The sequence below is a fragment of the Oncorhynchus keta genome, chromosome 34 (assembly GCF_023373465.1).
Source record: "Oncorhynchus keta strain PuntledgeMale-10-30-2019 chromosome 34, Oket_V2, whole genome shotgun sequence".
NCBI classification, from domain to species: domain Eukaryota; kingdom Metazoa; phylum Chordata; class Actinopteri; order Salmoniformes; family Salmonidae; genus Oncorhynchus; species Oncorhynchus keta.
The window spans coordinates 32,859,654-32,884,933 of record NC_068454.1 but is presented as its reverse complement, the minus strand read 5'-3'; the positions used below and the strand labels follow the sequence as shown (position 1 = coordinate 32,884,933).

General features: G+C 43.6%; 1 protein-coding gene across 1 annotated transcript in view; it reads right to left on the bottom strand.

Annotated features, from left to right (window-relative positions):
• LOC118366968 (NEDD8-conjugating enzyme UBE2F) overlaps positions 1-25,280 on the bottom strand; it is an 89,113-nt gene that overhangs the window by 40,631 nt on the left and 23,202 nt on the right. The window contains exons 5-7 of the mRNA XM_035749841.2: positions 4,040-4,107; positions 1,797-1,867; positions 1,185-1,242 (exon numbers count right to left, since the gene is read on the bottom strand). Of these exons, the coding sequence (XP_035605734.1) occupies positions 1,185-1,242; positions 1,797-1,867; positions 4,040-4,107 (197 nt within the window). The remainder of the gene's footprint in view (positions 1-1,184; positions 1,243-1,796; positions 1,868-4,039; positions 4,108-25,280) is intronic.

Genomic DNA, 25,280 nt, shown 5'->3' with positions numbered 1-25,280 from the left:
CTTCTGTGGACAGGTGTCTTTAATACAGGTAACAAACTGAGATTAGGAGCACTCCCTTTAAGAGTGTGCTCCTAATCTCAGCTCATTACCTGTATAAAAGACACATGGGAGCCAGAAATCTTTCTGATTGAGAGGGGGTCAAATAGTGATTTCCCACATTAAAATGCGAATCAATTTATAACATTTCTGACACGTGTTTTTCTGGATTTCTTTGTTGATATTCTGTCTCTCACTGTTCAAATAAACCTACCATTAAAATTATAGACCGGTATTTCTTTGTCAGTGGGCAAACGTACAAAATCAGCAGGGGATCAAATACTTTTCCACCCTCACTTTAGGTTTGGAATTTGAAACACCCAATGACTTTTTGACAAGGGATCTTAAATCTATCTGGAAATGCAAAGCAAGTTCAATGCATAGCACATGTTCAACATCATGGCTCTCGGGTCAAGCATGTGCCATTTATCAAAGGAAAACCATTGGGGTTTTCAAGCAAGGAGCCCTGCTTCATAGTGAGCCAACTCCCTCAGGAGCAATACCTGTTAGCAGCAGACCACCACCACAGAGTAGAATGGGGCCTCGTTCAGAGAAATCACAGTTTCTTTGGTTCAATAACACACACCCCACAACAGAGAAAAGTTTAGCAAAGTTCACCAGGTCAAACCGAGTGAGATTTATCCTACATTCTCAGTTTTGCAGTCTACCAACTGGAAATTAGGGCTAATGGCATTAAACTCTCACACAATTGAAAGTGCCCTCCTTTCAAGAGAAGACTGTGTTCTTTCAGTAGTAGAGATGAGAAAGTCAGGTGGGAAATAGAATGGCATGGTTACTGCTTAATTTACAGAACACACTGTGCTTGTTGAGATCTTAGAAAGAACCTGAAGAAGCAGGTAAGGGATTTTGAAAGCGCTTCGCAATCGCTACTTCCACAATGAATGGCAATTTCCACTCTTTGCATACTTTTATGACGTACAAAGCTCCTTTTAGACTAGGGCTCCCATGTTCTCCTCCCCCTGCAGCAGTATCCAGCTCCCTCTCAGAGCAGGGGTAGGAGGGTGAACGGTGATTTAAAGATCCACTACTAGTTTAAGAGTGGGGGCGTTGGGACCACAGAGGTTCATTAAGATGGTCACTGATAGTCTGAGCTATAGGTGCTGGTGATACAGTGATTAGAGACTCACCTTTAATGTTCTCGTAGGGGCCCAGCCAGTGCCGTCGATGGAGTGCTCCCGCAACAAACTGGGAAAATAGAAACCAGAAGAAATCAAAATCTCCATCATCAAGTCGGAAATCACAATATAGAAATAGCCTACTACTACAGTCAGACCTGTACCCCCATGACATTCTCACCTGTGATATTTATTGCTCTGTAAATGATTGGACATCCCAAAAGAAAGTCAGCCAGCCAGGCATCTTACAATATCTGCTTTTCTTGACCTTTCATGTGCTGATGACTAGATGTCAGTTTGTTATCATAAAGAGATGCATTTTTACAGCAGCACTCTTGTTGTATGGTCATTAGCTGCTCTCCAAGGTTCTGAGAATAACTAGAGACTAGTCAGACATCAAATCTGCCTGTAAATGTTTTCCTCTCTCCAGCCCAAGCATATATATCTCACACACACACACACACACACACACAAAACTGCTTGACCACTGCTGGGGCTCCTGTGTCCACTAACCACACTTTGGAATCTGTCCATGTAGTCCACTTCTGAATCGCCATCCTTTAAATACACACACAGAGGATGAAAGCCAATCAGTGTTTGGCAATGTGAGAAAGAGTTCATTACCTCAAACAGATCTCCCCCGTCTCAGCGATGTTGGGGTGCCATATTCTGGTCTGACATTTCACTTTGGGAGGCTGGGGAGAGAAACATGGAACAGATTAGGATTAATCTCGTCCACCAGCCAGCTCTCTCTTGAGCCTGAGGAAGAGGTTAAGACCCATTTTATCACAAGGTTTGATTGGGACAGTATGGAATACTGCCTGAGGAAAACCAACCTCCACAAACCAACATACAAAGCACAGCATAGCTCAGGAGGAGACATACTTTCATATGGTGCTGAGAATCTTCAAAAGAAACCCTTGTATAGTTTCTCCCCCAGACTGAACCAAACATGAAAACAAAAACAAACAAGACAAAACGCCACAAAAAAAAAGCAGTGCCTTCTTCTTTAACATTGTTTATTTGATCATACGTCAGCCTTAGACCTCATTAGTGCTCCTCAAAACTGTGAGAAGAGGGTGGCACCGTGAGAGATAAATACATCGTTATACACACTGTATAGAGAGAGAAATAGAAGCGTCGGTCTGCAATAGTTCTTCAAAGAGGCTTCTAGAAGACAGAGTGCTAGGCAATTTGATAAGAGGACAACACCACTTTGGAAGTGTTTGGGCTCACAACGGACTTTACTTTTCTTAAAATACCACTCTCTGCTCCAGTCAATTTCACAAATCTTGCCTTTTTTTTTACCGTGCACAATGATATATTCCATGAGAGACATTGAATGAAATAACTTGCTAAATCACAACTTTTGCTCCATCTTGTTTATCTTATGTTAGGTTGTCAAGCCTGTGAGAAAGGCAAGGGCCTCGGGAACATTAAGCCACTACTTTTCCCTAAAGCAGCCGTTGCCCATTTTCTAACGAAGGTGAACTAGATAGGGAAAGATTCATGAAAAAGTGACCAGTTGGCTATGCCAATACTCGGAGATGACAATAACTAAGTCCTGTGATGTGCAGTGCAAACGTTTCGTCTGAAGTCCCAAAATGGAATTGAGATAACCAGAATTGAATGCTAATGAGGCCAGTCCTTAAAATGCCGACCCTACTGTCATCTTACACCATTATCAAACTCCTCAGTTGACCACCTTACAACAACCTGAGAAGGCTTAGAATAACCAGTCAAATTCATTATTAAAGGCTGGGATCAAGTCATTTCAAAATGCATAAATAATATATCGATTGAAAATATTTGCTTAAAACTGTGGCCCAGTTTGCTAGAATGGTCACGTGTTGAGTATCTAGGGGCTAGGCCTAATAAATACTAATAAAACTCATGCTCTTTATGAGTCTCTTTCAGGCTGTTTATGAGCTCTCATAAAAGGCAGGTAAATCCATACAAAGCCTTTACTGCCTGTCTAATTAGCCTCCATTAAGATAAAGCACAGAGCACAGCGTTGTTGTATAAACAGGCTGCAAAGTCACCATTAAGATAAAGCACAAAGCGTAAGGTCTTCAATAGAAACAGGCTGTAAAGCACAAGAACGTACGGTTTTGGAATAAACAGGCTGTAAATTCAAAGCCTGGACTGTTCCTGATGACACACAGGAGTGTGTGCGTGCGTGCGTGCACGCGTGTTTGTGTATTAAGACGAGCAGTGTGGAGGTGAGATAAAACGGCATCCAGGATGGATGGGTGGCATTAAAAACAAGGAAGAGAATGGAGGGATGGAGGGAAAACTAAAGGCTGAGACTGTTCTGTGTTGGGCTGTAACTCACCCTGCATCCCTGCCACCTACAACTCCATGCCAGGCCGTTTACCGAGAGGACCTGTACTCACTTTGTCCTGATGGAGCTGTGGACGGGAGGCAAACTGGGAGAGTGTAAATTACCCACAGTGCTGCACAGCACCAGGGTTTAATCTCCACAGAACTTTTGCGTTAAATCCAAAAGAGAACCCTATTGACAAGGGCTCTGCTCAAAGGTGGTGCACTATGTTGGGAATAGGGTGCCATTTCAGACACAGCCCTGGTATGTATTGGCCATGGGGACATTCAAATGGGAGGGAGGATTGGAATGATTTCATGACCCTGAACTGTCCTAACTTAGGTGGACTGTATGATTGTAAGGCCTCTGGTGTGTGTGCGGGTGTTATTAAACTAAGAATTAGCAATGGAAATGGAAACCACTAAACGGAGAGTCCTCCTCTGCATCCCTCATCACCTGTTCTCAGTAGCACCTCAATCGGACCCCACACCACGCACGCACAAACACATAAACACACCATTTCTAATGAGACATGACCACTTACCACCATGTTGTAAGCTTCAGGGACGTTTATTTCAAACTGGAATTTTCCACTCTGATAGTAGCCTTCATCTGTAGATGAAGAGAGCGAGAGAAATAGGGAGCGAGAGAGAGACAAAGATAGAGAACGAGAAAGAGCGAGAACGAGAGAGAAAGAAGAGGAGAGAGAGATACAGTGAGCAGCAGCAGTTTAGCCGGTGGAATTCCCAGCAGTCTCCTGGGGGACCTGTGTTGTCTATCAGCAGGAAGGTTTGATGGCGGGGCCAGGCTCAAGTTAATCTAGTCTAACGCACTGGTTGAGCAACCATGTCCCAGTAATGAGCTGTTCTCTAGGCACACAGGGTTGTCTTAAGAGGTCAATAATTGGGATGACGTCCAATAAAATCCTGTGTGATCCTGAGCCATGATGGACCTGTGATTGAGAGATGGCTATAAAACCAGAGCTGTTCCCTCCCTCCCTAACCCTGATCCGAGCAGAAGGAAACGGACTGCTAGGTCTAATTAGCAGCAGCTTGACACCAGACACACTCATTACGAATCAGCATTGGAACCCTTCTGAGAAAACACAGGTTCTGCTCTGTTAAACACATCTTAAGCCCTTAAAAAATATTAGCCACTTGCTTTAACGACTTTTAATATGTTGTGCAGCCTATTATTAGTGCACGCATGCGTAGGCGTACACACACACTGGTTAGGCTATATGGCGTTCAGAATGTGTACAACCTTACGGAGGATAAATAAATCATTGAAATAACAGAGCTATCTGGATAATAAAGCATCGACCATTGGAACATCTTCAAACCTGGAAGTGTCTCAACCTAAACAGTTTTCTAAAAAGCTATAATTGACCCATAATTTCAGGTTAAGGCAGATTTCCCTGCAATTTCTGTGGGATATGGAGGTTGGCTGGTTCACAAACAACTTCAGGCACTGTGAAATCATCAGGTCTGACCCCATCACCCGCATCACCCGTGATGAGTCAGAGCCAGTAGGCGTAGAGAGCAGAGACACTGACTGGGGAGTCGGAGCCAAAAAAAAAGCAGCTGCATCGCCAGGCCATCTCCTGGCAGAGGTAGCCAGTGTGCTGCAGGCATGACGGCTAGAGAACCCTCCTCCTGCTGCACTGGCACATGGGTACAAGGGGTAATAAAGTGCAGGAGTGCACAAATGGCACAGCAAAGATGCCAGAAGTGAACGTGGTCTAGGGCCATGTTCCTTTCCAGTTGACACTCCCACACACCAGTAGAAGCCTACCAGATGCCTCCACTGAAGATTCCATGCAGTCAAAGATTGTAGATAAGAGCTTTTTTTAATGACACTTAGCACTTGGATGCTGTGAAATGCTCTTACATGTTTGGCAACAATGTATTTGTTCGATTCCTTATATTAGCATCTACAGAGAGGGACTTGCTTGATATAAAATAAAACCAACCTACACTGTTGCATTTCACAGAGCGCTGAATCACCTTTGTGAACACTGAATGCCATAACTTTTCCATGTCCAGGTATTCCACAGCCTTGATACCATTGTCCCTGCTCCTTCAAACCTATTTCACTGAGATGTAGGGTGGGTGCAGCAGAACCAGAGGGATCGGATACCCTGAACGAGCGATCAGCCCCCAAAGCCTATTACATTTCTATAGCCTGGACCAGTATCAGGAGAATAGACTGTCTACTGAGCCTGTGGAGCATAAAGGACCCTGCTCTAAAGTCTGAAAGCCGATCTAGTCTCTCGCAGCATGCATGCGATGCACGCACAGGCAAACACACACCGTTCCAACGTTTTCCCTCCTGCTCACCCCACTTTCTCTCTCTCCAGTCCCCACACCGATCAGACATCTTCACACAGCTCAGGTTTGATGGAGAGATTGATTTCCACACACTATTTTAACACGGCGAGAACACAGATGTGTACAGATACGACTGGGTAAAGAACCCCTTCTTACCTTTACACCTTTAGGTTGACACCAAGCTACACATTCCAGCACATTTTCTCAGTCATCTCATAGAGGTTAAAAAGTCAATCCAATTCCTGGCGTGATGTCTGCATTTCCCTTGCAAATTTAGGACAATATTCTCATCTGCCTATTTGGCATAGGGTTGAATAATGACAGACAAAATGCTGTGAGAATGAGGATGGCACAGATGCAGGCCAGGGGATATTAATACAGTGGTCTTTTCTCTGCTCTCTCCATGCCTACTGTGTCCTAATAACTGCAGAGGGTTCTCACTGAAGGAATATTTAGGGCTCCTATCTCACACACCATATTTCTTTGGGTAGACAGAGCAGGACGATTAGCCTCACCTACCAGATGGGGATCTCTCTGTGCGTTAAGTAGAACAGGTCAATTATTACACAGTTTGAGCACCGTGAGTTAGCATTTAGAAGAGTAAAAAAAGTGTCACCCAAAGTACTTCTGAATACATTTTTTACGAGGCAGAAATCTAGCCTAGGTTTGAAGTAGGCTAAAGTGTGGATTTGGACCATGAATGGTGTAGCAATGCAAGATCATACCATGGCCCAGGTATATCATCTTCAGATGATGTCCATGTTTGACTAGCAGCTGAGATTAGTGCCAGCCAGTATGACTAACATAATGGAAAAACAACAACCAAGACGTCCCACAATGCTCTCTGTCCACCAGGACGTCGAGGACAAACCAGCCACCTACTGTCACAAGCTAGATATATAGTGTATTCGGAAAGTATTCAGACCCCTTCAAGTTTTCCGAATTCTGTTACGTTAGAGCCTTATTCTAAAATGGATTCAATTGTGTCTTTTTTTTCCTCAATCTACACAACACCCCATAATTCAAAAGCAAAAACAGGTTTTTAGAAAATGTTGCAAATTTATACAAAAAACCCTGAAATACCACATTTACATAAGTATTCAGAACCTTTACTCAGTACTTTGTTGAAGCATCTTTGTCAGCGATTACAGCCTCAAGTCTTAGGTATGACGCTACAAGCTGTATTTGGGGAGTTTCTCCCATTCTTCTCTGCAGATCCTCTCAAGCTCTGTCAGGCTGGATTGGGAGCGTTGCTGCACAGCTATTTTCAGGTATCTCCAGAGATGATCAAATGGGTTCAAGTCCGGGCTCTGGTTGGCCCACTCAAGGACATTTAGACTTGTCCCGAAGCCACTCCTGCGTCATCTTGGCTGTGTGTTTAGTGTCGTCGTCCTGTTGGAAGGTGAACCTTCACCCCAGTTTGAGGTCCTGAGCACTCTGGAGCAGGTTTTTAAATCAAGGATCTTTCTGTACTTTGCTCCTTCCATCTTTCCCCTCGATCCTGACTAGTCTCCCAGTCCCTGCCGCTGAAAAACATCCCCACCGCATGCTTCACCGTAGGGATGGTGCCAGGTTTCCTCCAGACGTGACTCTTAGGCATTCAGGCCAAAGAGTTCAATGTTGGTTTCATCAGACCAGAGTATCTTGTTTCTCATGGTCTAAGAGGTGCCTTTTGGCAAACTCCAAGAAGCTGTCCGGTGCCTTTTACTGAGGAGTGGCTTCTGTCTATACACTACTGATTGGTGGAGTGCTGCAGAGATGGTGTTCCTTCTGGAAGGTGCTCTCATCAACAAAGAGGAACTCTGGAGGTCCTTCAGAGTGACCATCGGGTTCTTGGTTACCTCCTTGACCAAGGCCCTTCTCCCCCGATTGCTCAGTATGGCCGGGCAGCCAGCTCTAGGAAGAGTCTTGGTGGTTCCAAACTTCTTCCATTTAAGAATGATGGAGGTCACTGTGTTCTTGGGGACCTTCAATGCTGCAGAAATGTTTTGATACCCTTCCCCAGATCTGTGCCACGACACCATCCGGTCTCGGAGCTCTACGGACAATTCCTTCGACAGTGGCTTGCTTGGTTTTTGCTTTGACATGCACTGTCGACTGTGGGACCTTATATAGACAGATGTGCCTTTCCAGATCATGTCCAATTAATAGAATTTACATCAGGTGGAATCCAATCAAGTTGTAGAAACCTCTCAAGGATGATCAATGGAAACAGGATGCACCAGAGCTCAATTAAGAGTCTCATAGCAAAGGGTCTGGATACTTATGTAAATAAGGTATGTGTTTTTGCACAATTTGCATACAATTCTGAAACCCTGTTTTCACTAAGTCATTATGGGGTATTGCATGTAGATCAATGAAGATTTTTTTAAAATGTAATACATTTTAGAATAAGGCTGTAACGTAAACAAAATGTGGAAAAAGTCAAGGGGTCTGAATAATTCCTGAATGCACTGTGTTTAGTGGCAGTGCAGTACCTAATCAGGCAACACAAAGGGCCTTCATTCTTTATGGACGTGTGTAAACGGAGAGCAACTGTCTTGTGGCTAATAGTAAAATAGGATGAATTAGTAATGGTGGGCATGATTATCAGTCTTTCCATCAGGGGTTAGGCCAGGGACAAGACTAACTATCCAGAGCCATCATATTCTTCCGGTTTAAAAATAGCTAGATATTGCAACAGGCTGCATAGAGCAACAGGTGTTGAGAGGAAAAGACTGATACTGAGGCCATTGAAGAACTCATTTATCTTGTGGACTACTGAAAGATCATTCCAGAGGAGCTATCCACACAGCAACAATTGGTGATAGGCTAAATCTCCTAAACATATAATATTACAATAAAGAGTAGCCTAATATTACCATTAATATTATCTTTACAAAGGAGATATAGGCCTAGTCTAATATTCATGTTAGGCAGGCATTCCTGTACGGCAGCATTGTCAACAGAGACAAAAGCCTGTCGATAAATTATTTTTAACACCCCAAACTCAAAATGCCAGCCTTTTGTTGCAATTTATTTTAGAATTTTTGGGGATATTCAAAAATAACTACTAACTGCAGTCTTTCGGATGGGAAGTTAAACAAGTGTCCTGACTCTGAGGTCATTAAAGATCCCATGGCACTTATCGTAAGAGTAGGGGTGTTAACCCCGGTGTCCTGGCTAAATTCCCAATCTGGCCCTCAAACCATCACGGTCACCTAATAATCCCCAGTTTACAATTGGCTCATTCATCCCCCTCCTCTCCCCTGTAACTATTCCCCAGGTCATTGCTGCAAATGAGAATGTGTTCTCAGTCAACTTACCTGGTAAAATTTTTTTTTATTTTTATTTCACCTTTATTTAACCAGGTAGGCTAGTTGAGAACAAGTTCTCATTTGCAACTGCGACCTGGCCAAGATAAAGCATAGCAGTGTGAACAGACAACACAGAGTTACACATGGAGTAAACAATTAGCAAGTCAATAACACAGTAGAAAAAAAAATGGGCAGTCTATATACAATGTGTGCAAAAGGCATGAGGAGGTAGGCGAATAATACAATTTTGCAGATTAACACTGGAGTGATAAATTATCAGATGGGCATGTACAGGTAGAGATATTGGTGTGCAAAAGAGCAAAAAAGTAAATAAATAAAAACAGTATAAAAACAGTATGGGAATGAGGTAGGTGAAAAGGGTGAGCTATTTACCAATAGACTATGTACAGCTGCAGCGATCGGTTAGCTGCTCGGATAGCTGATGTTTGAAGTTGGTGAGGGAGATAAAAGTCTCCAACTTCAGCGATTTTTTGCAATTCGTTCCAGTCACAGGCAGCAGAGTACTGGAACGAAAGGCGGCCAAATGAGGTGTTGGCTTTAGGGATGATCAGTGAGATACACCTGCTGGAGCGCGTGCTACGGATGGGTGTTGCCATCGTGACCAGTGAACTGAGATAAGGCGGAGCTTTACCTAGCATGGACTTGTAGATGACCTGGAGCCAGTGGGTCTGGCGACGAATATGTAGTGAGGGCCAGCCGACTAGAGCATACAAGTCGCAGTGGTGGGTGGTATAAGGTGCTTTAGTGACAAAACGGATGGCACTGTGATAGACTGCATCCAGTTTGCTGAGTAGAGTGTTGGAAGCCATTTTGTAGATGACATCGCCGAAGTCGAGGATCGGTAGGATAGTCAGTTTTACTAGGGTAAGCTTGGCAGCGTGGGTGAAGGAGGCTTTGTTGCGGAATAGAAAGCCGACTCTGGATTTGATTTTTGATTGGAGATGTTTGATGTGAGTCTGGAAGGAGAGTTTGCAGTCTAGCCAGACACCTAGGTACTTATAGATGTCCACATATTCAAGGTTGGAACCATCCAGGGTGGTGATGCTAGTCGGGCATGCGGGTGCAGGCAGCGATCGGTTGAAAAGCATGCATTTGGTTTTACTCGCGTTTAAGAGCAGTTGGAGGCCACGGAAGGAGTGTTGTATGGCATTGAAGCTCGTTTGGAGGTTGGATAGCACAGTGTCCAATGACGGGCCGAAAGTATATAGAATGGTGTCGTCTGCGTAGAGGTGGATCAGGGAATCGCCCGCAGCAAGAGCAACATCATTGATATATACAGAGAAAGAGTCGGCCCGAGAATTGAACCCTGTGGCACCCCCATAGAGACTGCCAGAGGACCGGACAGCATGCCCTCCGATTTGACACACTGAACTCTGTCTGCAAAGTAATGGTGAACCAGGCAAGGCAGTCATCCGAAAAACCGAGGCTGTTGAGTCTGCCGATAAGAATTTGGTGATTGACAGAGTCGAAAGCCTTGGCGAGGTCGATGAAGACGGCTGCACAGTACTGTCTTTTATCGATGGCGGTTATGATATCATTCAGTACCTTGAGTGTGGCTGAGGTGCACCCGTGACCGGCTCGGAAACCAGATTGCACAGCGGAGAAGGTACGGTGGGATTCGAGATGGTCAGTGACCTGTTTGTTGACTTGGCTTTCGAAGACCTTAGATAGGCAGGGCAGGATGGATATAGGTCTATAGCAGTTTGGGTCCAGGGTGTCTCCCCCTTTGAAGAGGGGATGACTGCGGCAGCTTTCCAATCCTTGGGGATCTCAGACGATATGAAAGAGAGGTTGAACAGGCTGGTAATAGGGGTTGCGACAATGGCGGCAGATAGTTTCAGAAATAGCGGGTCCAGATTATCAAGCCCAGCTGATTTGTACGGGTCCAGGTTTTGCAGCTCTTTCAGAACATCTGCTATCTGGATTTGGGTAAAGGAGAACCTGGAGAGGCTTGGGTGAGGAACTACGGGGGGGGCGGAGCTGTTGGCCGAGGTTGGAGTAGCCAGGCGGAAGGCATGGCCAGCCGTTGAGAAGTGCTTATTGAAGTTTTCGATAATCATGGATTTATCGGTGGAGACCGTGTTTCCTAGCCTCAGTGCAGTGGGCAGCTGGGAGGAGGTGCTCTTGTTCTCCATGGACTTCACAGTGTCCCAGAACTTTTTGGAGTTGGAGCTACAGGATGCAAACTTCTGCCTGAAGAAGCTGGCCTTAGCTTTCCTGACTGACTGCGTGTATTGGTTCCTGACTTCCCTGAACAGTTGCATATCACGGGGCTATTCGATGCTATTGCAGTCCGCCACAGGATGTTTTTGTGCTGGTCGAGGGCAGTCAGGTCTGGAGTGAACCAAGGGCTGTATCTGTTCTTGGTTCTGCATTTTTGAACGGAGCATGCTTATCTAAAATGGTGAGGAAGTTACTTTTAAAGAATGACCAGGCATCCTCAACTGACGGGATGAGGTCAATGTCCTTCCAGGATACACGGGCCAGGTCGATTAGAAAGGCCTGCTCACAGAAGTGTTTTAGGGAGCGTTTGACAGTGATGAGGGGTGGTCGTTTGACTGCGGCTCCGTGGCGGATACAGGCGATGAGGCAGTGATCGCTGAGATCCTGGTTGAAGACAGCGGAGGTATATTTGGAGGGCCAGTTGGTCAGGATGACGTCTATGAGGGTGCCCTTGTTTACAGAGTTAGGGTTGTACCTGGTGGGTTCCTTGATGATTTGAGTGAGATTGAGGGCATCTAGCTTAGATTGTAGGACTGCCGGGGTGTTAAGCATATCCCAGTTTAGGTCACCTAACAGAACAAACTCTGAAGCTAGATGGGGGCGATCAATTCACAAATGGTGTCCAGGGCACAGCTGGGAGCTGACGGGGGTCGGTAGCAGGCGGCAACAGTGAGAGACTTGTTTCTGGAGAGAGTAATTTTCAAAATTAGTAGTTCAAACTGTTTGGGTATGGACCTGGAAAGTATGACATTACTTTGCAGGCTATCTCTGCAGTAGACTGCGACTCCGCCCCCTTTGGCAGTTCTATCTTGACGGAAGATGTTATAGTTGGGTATGGAAATCTCTGAATTTTTGGTGGCCTTCCTGAGCCAGGATTCAGACACGGCAAGGACATCAGGGTTAGCAGAGTGTGCTAAAGCAGTGAGTAAAACAAACTTAGGGAGGAGGCTTCTGATGTTGACATGCATAAAACCAAGACTTTTTTTCGATCACAGAAGTCAACAAATGAGGGTACCTGGGGACATGCAGGGCCTGGGTTTACCTCCACATCACCCGCGGAACAGAGAAGGAGTAGTATGAGGGTGCGGCTAAAGGCTATCAAAACTGGTCGCCTAGAGCGTTGGGGGCAGAGGATAAGAGGAGCAGGTTTCTGGGCATGGTAGAATATATTCAGGGCATAATGCGCAGACAGGGGTATGGTGGGGTGCGGGTACAGCGGAGGTAAGCCCAGGCACTGGGTGATGATGAGAGAGGTTGTATCTCTGGACATGCTGGTTGTAATGGGTGAGGTCACCGCATGTGTGGGGGTGGGACAAAGGAGGTAACAGGGGTATGCAGAGTGGATCTAGGGGCTCCATTGTGAACTAAAACAATGATAACTAACCTGAACAACAGTATACAAGGCATATTGACATTTGGGAGAGACATACAGCGAGGCATACAGTAATCACAGGTGTTGAATTGGGAAAGCTAGCTAAAAACAGTAGGCGAGGCTAATCAGCTAGCACAACAAACAGCAGGTAAAATGGCGTTGACTAGGCAACTGGGCCGACAGATAAACAAACAAGCAGAATGGGGTACCGTGATTAATGGACAGTCCAGCGTGCGTCAGCTATGTAGCCAAGAAATCAGTGTCCAGGGGGCAGCGGTGGATGGGCAGGGAAGCTGGGCTGGCGAGTGTTATCCAGGTTTTTAAAAATGTTAAAAAATGAAACTTAAATGAGTAGGTGTGTCCAAACTTCTGACTGGTACTGCACATTTAACTGGTCGTTCTTATCGGTCTATAGGATAATTTGCATAATTGTGTGGACTTAAATTGGGGCATGTACAGTATATTCATTATGCATCTTATTCATAACACGCGTACAGCACACAGTCTTTGAGAGCGAGAGCGCGAGAGCTGCTGTTGTTACAAACATTGAAAACATAGGCAATGGAAGGCAGACTTCATCAGTGCATCACACACAACTTTACAATGAGCTTGAGGCAGTACGCATTTTGAAAACATGTAAATCAAATCAAAAATGTATGTCACTTATGCCGAATACAGGTGTAGACTTTTTCGTGAAATGCATACTTACAAGCCCTTCACGCACAATGCAGTTAAAGAGTTAAGAAAACATTTACCAAATAAAACAAAGTAAAAAATAAAAAAGTAACAATAAAATAACAATAACGAGGCTATATACAGGGGGTACTGGTACCAATGTAAATAGTTTGGGTGGCCATTTGATTAATTGTTCAGCAGTCTGAAGGCTTGGGGGTAGAAGCTGTTGAGGAGACTTTCGGTCCTAGACTTGGCGCTCTGGGACCGCTTGCTGTACGGTAGCAGAGAAAACAGTCTAGGACTAGGGTGACTGAAGTCTTTGACCATTATTTGGGCTTTCCTCTAACATCGCCTAGTGTATAGGTCCTGGATGGCAGGAAGCTTGGTCCCAGGCACTACCCTCTGTAGCGCCTTAGCAGTTGCCATACCAGGCAGTGATGCAACCGGTCAGGATGCTCTCGATGGTGCAGTTGTAGAATATTTTCAGTCTCCTCTGAGGGGGAAAAGGTATTGTCGTGCCCTTTTCACGACTGTCTTGGTGCATTTGGACCATGATAGTTCGTTGGTGATGTGGACACCAAGGAACTTGAAACTCTCGACCCATTCCACTACAGCCTTACCGATGTTAATGGGGGACTGTTCAGCCCGCCTTTTCCTGTAATCGACGACCAGCTCCTTTGTATAGGTCACATTGAGGGAGAGGTTGAGGTCAGAGACTGCCAGGTCTGTCTCAATGTTGTCGGTAAATCAGGCCTACCACTGTTGTGTCGTCAGCAAACTTAATTATGGTGTTCGAGTCGTGTTTGGCCACGCAATCGTAGGTGAACAGGGAGTACAGGAGGGGACTAAGCACGCGCCCCTGAGGGGCCCCAGTGTTGAGGATCAGAGTGGCAGACGTGTTATTGCCTACCCTTACCACCTGGGGGGCGGCCCGTCAGAGAGTCCAGGATCCAGTTGCAGAGGGAGGTGTTTAGTCCCAAGGTCCTTAGCTTAGTAATGAGTGTTGTGGGCACTATGGTGTTGAATGCTGAGCTAAAGTCAATGAACAGCACTCTCACATAGGTGTTCCTTTTGTCCAGGTGGGAATGGGCAATGTGGAGTGCGATTGAGTCATCTGTGGATGTGTTGGGGAGGTATGCGAATTGGAGTGGGTCTAGGGTATCCAGGATTATGCCATTGATGTGAGCCATGACCAGCCTTTTGGTAATCATTGAAGCAGGTTACCTTCACTTTCTTGGGCACAGGTACTATTGTGGTCTGCTTGTAACATGTAGGTATTACAAACTTGGTCAGGGAGAGGTTGAAAAAGTCAGCGAAGACACTTGCCAGTTGGCCTGCGCATGCTTTGAGTACACGTCCTGGTAATCCGTCAGAGTTGCTTCCGTCCACTGCTTTGTCACTATTCCACTAATCCAGATATTTGCAACTAAGCTAGCAACGGCTGATACCTACAATGCCTTCAGAAAGTACTCACACGCCTACACTTTCTCCACATTTTGTTGTGTTACTACCTGAATTTAAAATGGATTAAATTGAGATTGTCACTGGCCTATGCATAATACCCAATTATGTCAAAGTGGAAGACTAAATAAGTTCAGGAGTAAACATTTGCTTAACAAGTCACATACGTGGCACTCTTTGTGCAATAATAGAGTTTAATATGTTTTTATTACTTCATCTCTGTACCCCACACATGCAATTATCTGTACGGTCCCTCAGTCAAGCAGTGAATTTCAAACACAGACTCAACCAAAGACCAGGGAGGCTTTCCAATGCTTTGCAAACAATAATTGCAAATCAATTATCTCCTATATCCCAGCTTACTTGAAAGATAACCTTAGTTGTTTTGGATCAAGCGGATAATAGCCTAAGCAAGTCTCCCAAAATATCTGTTGTCTAGCACCTCTTCGTCTTCGATGCTGATCGATACTGACGTAACCATGTGGAGAGCTCATACAGAAGGACCGTACCAGTAGAGGAAATCTGGCATGTGCTCCATGTATAGCACTTTGCGACATCTGTTGATGTAGAAAGGGCTTTAAAAATACATTTGATTGATGTTTGAAACTAATTTGTGAAACATTTTCCCCTCTTCCCCTCTCTCCTGTGGACTTTGCTTCAAGGCGAAATGCCTCAGTCAATAGCCTTCATCAAAAACTTCTCGTTTCCCCATCCTACCTCCTCAGAGACTGACTGAAGTCCAGTAAACATTCAATCAGCAAGCCAGCCTTGTATTCACCATTCCTAAGGTTGCAAAGCTACCGGTAATTTACCAAAGATAATGTTAATTTTTTGTAATTAACAGAAAATCTTTAGCAACCTATTGTAACTTTGGTAATTTATACATGAATAACTTTTAAAAATGTAAAATGCACTGAGTGTACCAAACATTAAGAACACCATCCTACTATTGACTTGCACCCCCCCTCTCCCTTTCAAGGTGAACCTCAGACCCACTAAATTAAAAACAAAGAGCCAATGAATATCATTCTGACAGAAAATAGTAATGGTTGAATAACAGCAACAAAGAGGTGACCCACTGATGGAAACATGGGGAAATTGTGAAATCTTGAACAAATTGTGAACAAGAACCGTATGGCGTGGAGAGGTTTAATGATGCATCACATCTGGTACTAGCCTATAGATCAGAGGTACTCAACTCCTATTTTAGTAGGTCAGGTTACACACATTTTCTAGGTGGTAAAGGTCCGGATGGATATGGTCATTTATCGGCATAGTAATAAATCCCCCACCTCGCAAACCACGTGATCCCAAAGAGTTCCACACGCCCCTCTTACTGGCAGAAATAAACATTTTCAGTTAAGTTCAATTGTACACATTTTGCTTTGGGAGGAGTGAAAATGTTGCAGATTTAAAGCGAATTTCCTACAATTCTACACATTTGGCCATGTTTTGTGTGTGTTAATATGACGCCTGAGCGATACAACACAATTAGAAAATTGTGGATTTAGATCCACTACATGATCAAAAGTATGTCATTCCAAAATCATGGGCATTAATATGGAGTTGGTCCCCCTTTGTTGATACAGCCTCCACTCTTCTGGGAAGGTCTTCCACTAGATGTCGGAACACTGCTGCAGGGACTTGCTTCCATTCAGCCACAGTTGCGAGGTCGGGCACTTATGTTGAGCGATTAGGCCTGGATAGCACTCAACGTTCCAATTCATCCCAAAGGTGTTCGATGGGGTTGAGGTCATGGCTCTGTGCAGGCTAGTCAAGATCTTCCACACCAGTCTCGACAAAGCATTTCTGTATGGACCTCACTTTGTGCATGGGGGCATTTTCATGCTGAAACAGTATGATGTAAGATGGTGCCGATACACATGGAAGCTCTGCTTCTAGCTCCTAAGCAACTTTGCAGTATTTCGTTTTTTGGGGGTGTTATTTCTTACATTTTTAAACCACAATGCATTTTGTGTTACTACATACAGCCGGAAATAACTTTTGGATATCAGGGCAATGGTAACTTACCAGCATTACGACTTTCCCAAATTGGATCCTTTGTTCGTTCCCCCAAAGGCAATCAAACTTATCCCAGTGGCTGCTCCAAGACCCTCAGAGGTTCCTCCTTTAAAAGTTGTGAGCTTACACCGCGGGACTTAGAGGTACCCAGCGTCACGGATTCATTGCTCCAGACCACCACAAGGGGGAGTTACAGCTCTCATTATGCATTTGGGTCCCAAGGTTTATATATGACCAATCATATCGAGTGGTTCCAATGACAAATTTGACGCACATGTTTTTTTTTTACTCACAAAAGCTCTGACAAAGACCATAACCGATACGTAAAGCTTATTAAAGATCAGTGACACGATCAAGAGCAGTGTGCGGGTTCCTTCTTTTTCCTCATCTTATCCGGCTGTTGCCATGCACCTGCAAAAAAGATAGCTCAGATGTGCGAGTGCCTTTTGAATTTACAAACAACACGAGGGCTTAATTGAGTCTATTTCTTCGGAGCCAAGACCTTTATAAAATAACTTAACTGGCTGGCGCTTAACAGCCTAATAGAAGTAGGGTTTATTACATTTTTTATTAGGCCTACTTACAATTGCAACTGGTCAAAAATGTAGCATCCTACATAAAACAATAATTTAAAGATTGTAACTCAAATTTAATTTTTTTTTACTAAAAAGCACACATTTGTAATTCCCAAACTCTAAAAGTAATTGGAACGGTAGATACAATGATTTCTAGTAGCAGGACAGACTTTTTATAGCCTAGCTACTGTTGTGAGAATCCCTCATCTTGCAATGTATTCAATGCTTAAGTACTCTAAAGTGTTACTTAAAGGAGTAACCACTGTACAGCACCCGATGTCACAGGAAGGCCAAAAAGATCAACCACCCGAGCCACAGCCAGCTTTCATCTAGAAGGCAAGGTCAGTACAGGTGTATCAAAGCTGGGACGAGAGACTTCTATCTCAAGGCCATCAGACTTTTAAATAGCCATCAATAGCTGGCTATCACCTAGTTACTCAACCCTGCACCTTAGTGGCTGCTGCCCTATATACATAGACATGGAATCACTGGCCACTTTAATAATGAAACACTAGTCACTTACCTTCTTACGGCTTGGGGGCGCTATTTTCACGTCCGGATGAAAAGTGTGCCCAAAGTAAACCGCCTGCTACTCAGGCCCAGAAACCAAGACATGCATATTATTAGTAGATTTGGATAGAAAACACTCGGAAGTTTCTAAAACTGTTTGAATGATGTCAGAGCATAACATAACTCATATGGCAGGTGAAAATCTGAGAAAAAAACAACCAGGAAGTGGGAAATCTGAGATTTCTCAAGTGATTGCCTATCCAATATACAGTGTAAATTTGGTCCGATCGCACTTCCTAAGGCTTCCACTAGATGCCAACAGTCTTTAGAACGTTGTTTCAGGCTTCTACTGTGAAGGGGGAGCGAATAAGAGCTGTTTGAATCCGGGGTCTGGCAGAAAGCCTCGAGTTCAGTCACGCGCGCAAGCTCTGTTCCTTTTCATTTCTAAAGACAAAGGAATTGTCCGGTTTGAATATCATTGAAGATTTATGATAAAAACATCCTAAAGATTCTTTTCATCGTTTGACATGTTTCTACAAACTGTAATAGAACTGACTTTTCGTCTGAACTTAGAAATGCACAAGGCGTGGACACTATTACTGGACTAAACGCGGGAACAAAAAGGAGGTATTTGGACAATAAATGGACTTTATCGAACAAAACAAACATTTATTGTGGAACTGGGATTCCTGGGTGTGCATTCTGATGAAGATCATCAAAGGTAAGTGAATATTTATAATACTATTTCTGACTTCTGTTGACTCCACAACATGGCGGGTATCTGTATGGTGGCTGAGCACTGTACTTATATTATCGCATGGTGCGCTTTTGCCGTAAAGCTTTTTTTGAAATCTGACAGCGGTTGCATTAAGGAGAAGTATATATTTAATTCCATGAATAACACTTGTATCTTTCATCAACGTTTATGATGATTATTCCTGTAAATTGATGTGGCTCTCTGCAAAATCACAGGATGTTTTGGAGGCAAAACATTATTGAACATAACGCGCCAATGTAAACTGAGATTTTTGGATATAAATATGAACTTTATCGAACAAAACATACACGTATTGTGTAACATGAAGTCCATCTGATGAAGATCTAAGGTTAGTGATTCATTTAATCTATTTCTGCTTTTTGTGACTCCTCTCTTTGGCTGGAAAATGGCTGTGTTTTTTGTGACTGGGCACTGACCTAACATAATTGCATGGTATGCTTTCGTCGTAAAGCCTTTTTGAAATCGGACACTGTGGTGGGATTAACAACAAGTTGATCTTTAAAATGGTGTATAATACTTGTATGTTTGAGGAATTTTAATTATGAGTTTTCTGTTTGAATTTGGCGCCCTGCACTTTCACTGGCTGTTGTCAAATCGATCCCGTTAACGGTATTTCAGCCGTAAAAGGTTAATAATGTTGTTTACATACTGCTTTACTCATCTCATTTCTATATAATGCATTCTATTATACTGTATTTTAGTTAATGCCACTCCAACATTACTCGTCCTAATTTTGATATTTCGTCATTCCTTTATTTTACTTTTTAGATTTGTGTATGTTGTGAATTGTTAGATACTACTGCACTGTTGGAGCTAGGAACACAAGCATGTTGCTACACCTGCAATAACATCTGCTAAATACATGTATGTGACCAATACATTTAGATTTTTAAAGGACCTTCCCCAAACTGTTGCCACAAAGTTGGAAGCACAGAATTGTCTAGAATGCCATTGTATGCTGTAGAGTAAGATTTCCCTTCACTGGAACTAACGGGCCTAGCCCGAACCATGAAAAACAGCCCCAGACCATTATTTCTCCTCCACCAAACGTTACGGTTGGCACTATGCATTGGGGCAGGTAGCGTTTTCCTGGCATCCGCCAAACCCAAATTCATCCGTCAGACTATCAGATGGTGAAGAGTGATTCATCACTCCAGAGAACGCGTTTCTACTGCTCCAGAGTCCAATGGCTGCGAGGTTTACACAACTACAGCAGACGCTTGGCATTGCGGATGGTGATCTTAGGCTTGTGTGCGGCCATGGAAACCCATTTCATGAAGCTCCCAACAAACATTTATTGTGCCGACGTTGCTTCCAGAGGATGTTTGGAACTCGATAGTGAATGTTGCACCCGAGGACAGAATATTTGTTTTACACACTAAGCACTTCAGCACTCTGCGATCCCATTCTGTGAACTTGAAGGGAAGTCCACATACTTTTGTATATATATTGTAGCTGGTTTTCTAGAACTTAAGATAACATGAGCTAGTTGATCAACCGGACATTTCTGATAGCTATTTATAACCTCTCTAAGGTCTGTCAATGAATGACAATGTAACAAGAGGAAAACTGCCCATGCATTTCCAAATTCGAAATTGCACCTTGTGCATGCTACTATTACAACTAGTAGCATGGGGGGGTTAAAGCAGGATAAACTGATAACCTTTTTCTCTGCTACACACATTCATTAGGTAATGCCAACCCTTTAGTCTAGACATAGCACACGTGCATACACTGGCCCTGAGTGTTAAAGTTATGCTCAGCATACAGGTCCATGCCTGACACTAATCACATTGGAACATAGAGGAGAGTCCTTGTATTATCCACAATAGATCTCTGTCCACTCCCCTGTAGGTTATTATTTGACAGGCTTTACATACGAGTTCCAAATGGAGCCCAATTCCCTAGTGACCAGAGGCACTTTGTAAATAGGGTGCCATTTGGGATGTATCCAGGGTTCCTCAGACTTGTCATCTCTGACCATGCATACATTACAGCAGGGGTGTCAAACTAATTTCCCCCAACGGTATTCGGTCTTCACTGAGGTCCGGATGGCCCAACTCAAATTTTGCAAAGAATAATTCCAGTTGACAACCTCTTGAAGCTGGTTGAGAATGCCAAAAGTGTGCAAAGCTGTCAAGGCAAAGGGTGGCTACTTTGAAGGTTTTCAAATATAAAATATATTTTGATTTGTTTAACACTTTTTTGGTTACTACTTGATTCGATGTGTTATTTCAGAGTTTTGATGTCTTCACTACTATTCTACAATGTAGAAAATAGTAAAAAATAAAGAAAAACCCTGGAATGAGTAGGTGTGTCCAAACTTTTGACTGGTACTGTATGTTTCTAAATGTGTCATACTATGAATATAGTAGTAAAAAGGTGATTCATTTCAGGGCCCATATTCATAAAGCGTCTCAGAGTAGGATGAGTCCTGATCTGGGATCAGGTCCCCCCTTCCGTTTGTTATAAACTAATAGGCAAAACTGATCCTAGATCAGCAGTGTCTCCTAATCTGAGTTGTTCTTCGTAAATACGGGCCCAGAGCTCAACGTCACAATGATCTCATAAGAACACCAAACTGGACTGGGCCTATTCAGGCAAGGCACTCCCAGCATGTTGCTCCAATTGTTTAGAGCTAATCCCCTGTATAAAAAAGCATTGTGATTTCTGCTAATGGCTTCATATCAAACCAGGCACAAATGGGGAAAGGTCTCCACTCATAATGGCTACACATACCCCAGAACAAAGCATTGAGTGAACCCAAGCTGTCAGTGTCCCAGTTCTGAAGAGAGACACTGAGATATACAGTGATGTAAGAATACAGGGGACAGGGGTTGAGGGGGATGAGCCAGGGAACAGTTTTGCCATCTCCCCTCACTTTGGGTTCACCGTTAGGGTAAACTACATCATGAAACCGGCATGTACTAACTCATCCATCTGAGATTGCTTTAACGGAAGCTAGGTAGATCAAAGCCTGGGTTTTGCAGATGCAAGGAGGTTCCGACTTTTAAAAATGTATTTTTAATAACAATTAGGCCTTACTGTTGAATTCAGTCTACGGGAATTGCGTAGCAAATTACGTTATGCACCAAAAGAGCAGTAGGCAGGATTGTCGTTGAGTGTGAGAGTTTCCTTTCGACCCAGATAGCAGGGAGAGATTGACTCCGGTGTTGTAAAGGGTCAGAGTGTGTAGGGTAATTATTAATTTCCAGAGCTAGGACACAATGGCCAGCCTAATTAAGGAAATTTGACAAGATATATTTGTTTGTCTGGAACGAAGTATTATTGGTCTCTCTCGCACTTCATGAGTGCGAGTAGATACGGCGAGTATTTCTTTATGTTCCAGTAACATTGCTAGCAAGAAACGCAGATTGGGTCGAACGTGAGACGTCATTAGTAAACCCCCATTCCGAAATTGAAGGGGTCCCTTTTGAATGGGTCCCTTTTGTTCTTGATTTAAAAATTATTGTACAAGAACGGCTAGCTTTGCATTAGAATATTAGCTAACGAACAGAGAGAAGCCATTCGCCTTTCTTTACAGCGGAAATCACGCGCTTTGGGCAACGGAAGTCCCGCCTTTTCTGGAATCCCGTGTGATTTCAGCATTCAGGGGCAAAAAGTTCACACATCTGTAACAACTGGTTACACTTTATAATATCGTACCAATCTCAACTGATTGGATATTGTTGTCTCGTTCGATTTAACAAGGAAGTTAAATTGCCAAACAAACCTTTTTACCAGGTTGATCATTCAGCTAAGGATCCAATTAATTTGTTCCAACCAATGAAACATTTTAAACTTGTCAATCTTAACCTAGATACAGCGACACTTTCAGGTTAAAGTTTAATTCCCAGATAGCAATGTTAATGATTAATCATACCTGTATAGGCTAAATCAATTCAATTTGCAAGTTCATTGAAGTCTAACTCCTACTTTAATGATCCACTATTGATGAGTCATTAACGTCTATACATTTATTTAAATCGTTTTGCAGCTTCCAACGAGTCAAAACCAAAAAGTAAAAAAATTCATAATCAAGCCATCAAAGGGGCTGTCCCCCATTCCCCTGCTAATAAGTGAACCCTCTCCCATGGATTGATTGGTCACTGAACTCAGCAGCAACATAAACCCAAGCTCTGCCAAAGGGCTGAGAATGTTAGATCACAACGTCATAAGTGAAAAAAAAGAGAAATAATATGCAAATAACGCCATCCAAAACAAACCATCAGGTTTGTAAAAGTTATCTCCAGTTTAGCCCTGAAGTATGGTCGTCAGCAGAGATTGACATAGATGCAGTACCGCGGTGCACAGCAGATGCACAAGCTAGAAAAGGTTGAGATGAAGGGACAGGGGGAGAAAACCAGGAAACGAATGACAAAAGCCGAAAAAGAAAAGATACTGCTAGCCGAAGAAAGGAACAAAGAAATTAAAACTTGACGAAAAACAAGCAAACTCTCGAACATCTACAGGAACAACTCGATTTAGCCAAAATAAAATCCGACGAAGTCCACACCAAACTAGATAAAATGGATGAGTTAGCTACAAACAGGGGCGTGTAACTTGATAACATGCTTTGATGAACAACACTCAAAGCAACAATGTTCTAGTCCAAATGCTGCAGACCAAAGATCATTTAATGAACACAATGAACAAGTTGGATGACAAAACAGCAGAACTCCTTGAAGTTGCTGACCAAATGAATGATGGGAGAACCCAATACAGACAAAATGATCTCAGCAAGCAGAGGAAATCTCATTACTGAATCTCTCCCTCCGCACTCAAGACTTTTACCTGCAAACCATGACATTTAAGTATGTGGCCGAACGGAGCAAGTATGACACTCGCGTGTCTAAAATAAGCACTCTAAGCTCCAAACTGGACTCTGCTATTCAGCAGAATACCACCCTTAGGTACCACCTGGAGAAACTCCAGAACAGTCACGCGCTACAGCGTGACTACCCATCAAAGCAACCAAGTTTGCAAACTGAGCTCGGTAAACAAAGGAGTGAAGACGACAGAAGGTTTCAGACTTTACCTCTCTCAGGTGTCCCTAGTCTTTTCCTCTTGGCCATTCGGCACAGAGTAATATGGCGCCTCGTCACCAACAAAGCCAAAACGCTCTTAGCGTGGAACACCTTGACAAAATCAAAAACTTTTGCACCTTTGACCCCGTTCCAGGGAAGCCAAACGACACATACGTTCTTAGCAAACATGGAGGACGCCTTTGACGGCTACCTGAACGCAACGGGTACTGACAGGGTTTATCTGTTGAAACAAACGACATGGTTAGTCCGTCTACAACAGCAAATCGTGCAAAACTACTCACTGAAACAGGAATGGAAGAGTTATTACCATTCAAACAAATGTTTCTGTAGAAAATGTATCCTAACTTCATTAACTACTTGGGCCCTACAGCCCACGTTGGTTTGCCAATCTCAGAACTCAGAGAGCTGACGAGAACAACTTTTGAGGCATCAAAAGTGAGCCGCGCTAAGAGCCCTGACATCTCGGTTTTCAATATTGAGCAGGAGCACTCACTCCAGTTAGAGGGTGCGGCATCAGGGATAGGAGCGTGGAGTGATGACGCACAACAATGATATCTACCACAAAACCACGATACCAACAACCACAGAGGTCAAAATAACTATAAAGAACATTGCCAGTGAAAAGACTACCACTACAATCAACCTGGTCACTATGATCCTGCCCACAACCCACATGGGTAACAAAGAGTTCAATGACGATCAAAACGTAAACCGATGCACTCTAGAAGTTAAGAGAAGTACAGAAGATTAAAAAAACGTTTGAGAAAGAGCCAAAAGGTCTGCTGAAATTAACACCATTAGCAAGGATGTAAACAATCAAATTACCCCCGCTCTCACTCGTAACCCTATCCAGGGCCCACTCGATCTAGAAACAAGCCCACAAGCTTCGACTATAGACACAAACGATGTGTCACAAGGTAAACCACATCACTATAGCCAATTCCACACAAACTCCGATCTGTTTTCACCATGAACACAAATGGCACATCACATTGGTGCGAATAACCCCTCCACTTTGTGGGGAATATGACCACAAAACACAACTCTGTAAGTCGCTACATGGAAACAGTCCTGGAGGACTGCTTAACCCATGATGAAGGGCTCTACAGTGAGAGTATTTCACTTGCATATGGCCCTAAAAATAGATGTGCACGAACCAGAAAAAGCTTTTACGAGCAGTGTGTGAGTAAAGATTACAACCAACCGTAATCGATTCCCCCCCCACCCCCGCTGCGAATTGTTTAAAAACTACAAGTCCCACATTTTACAAGCGGTATACGCCAACCACAGTAGAGTTCTGTGATGACGCAGTCCAGTCAGTCAGAGTGAGAGAAAGGTGAACACTGGAAAAAAAATAATCGGTATAGGCTATAAGTTAACGTGCAGTCATCAATAAAAATGAACCCATTTTATTTTAAGTGAAAAAGAGGAATCCAGCGAGGGGGATTCGCAAGTTTCAACTAACTAACTAACT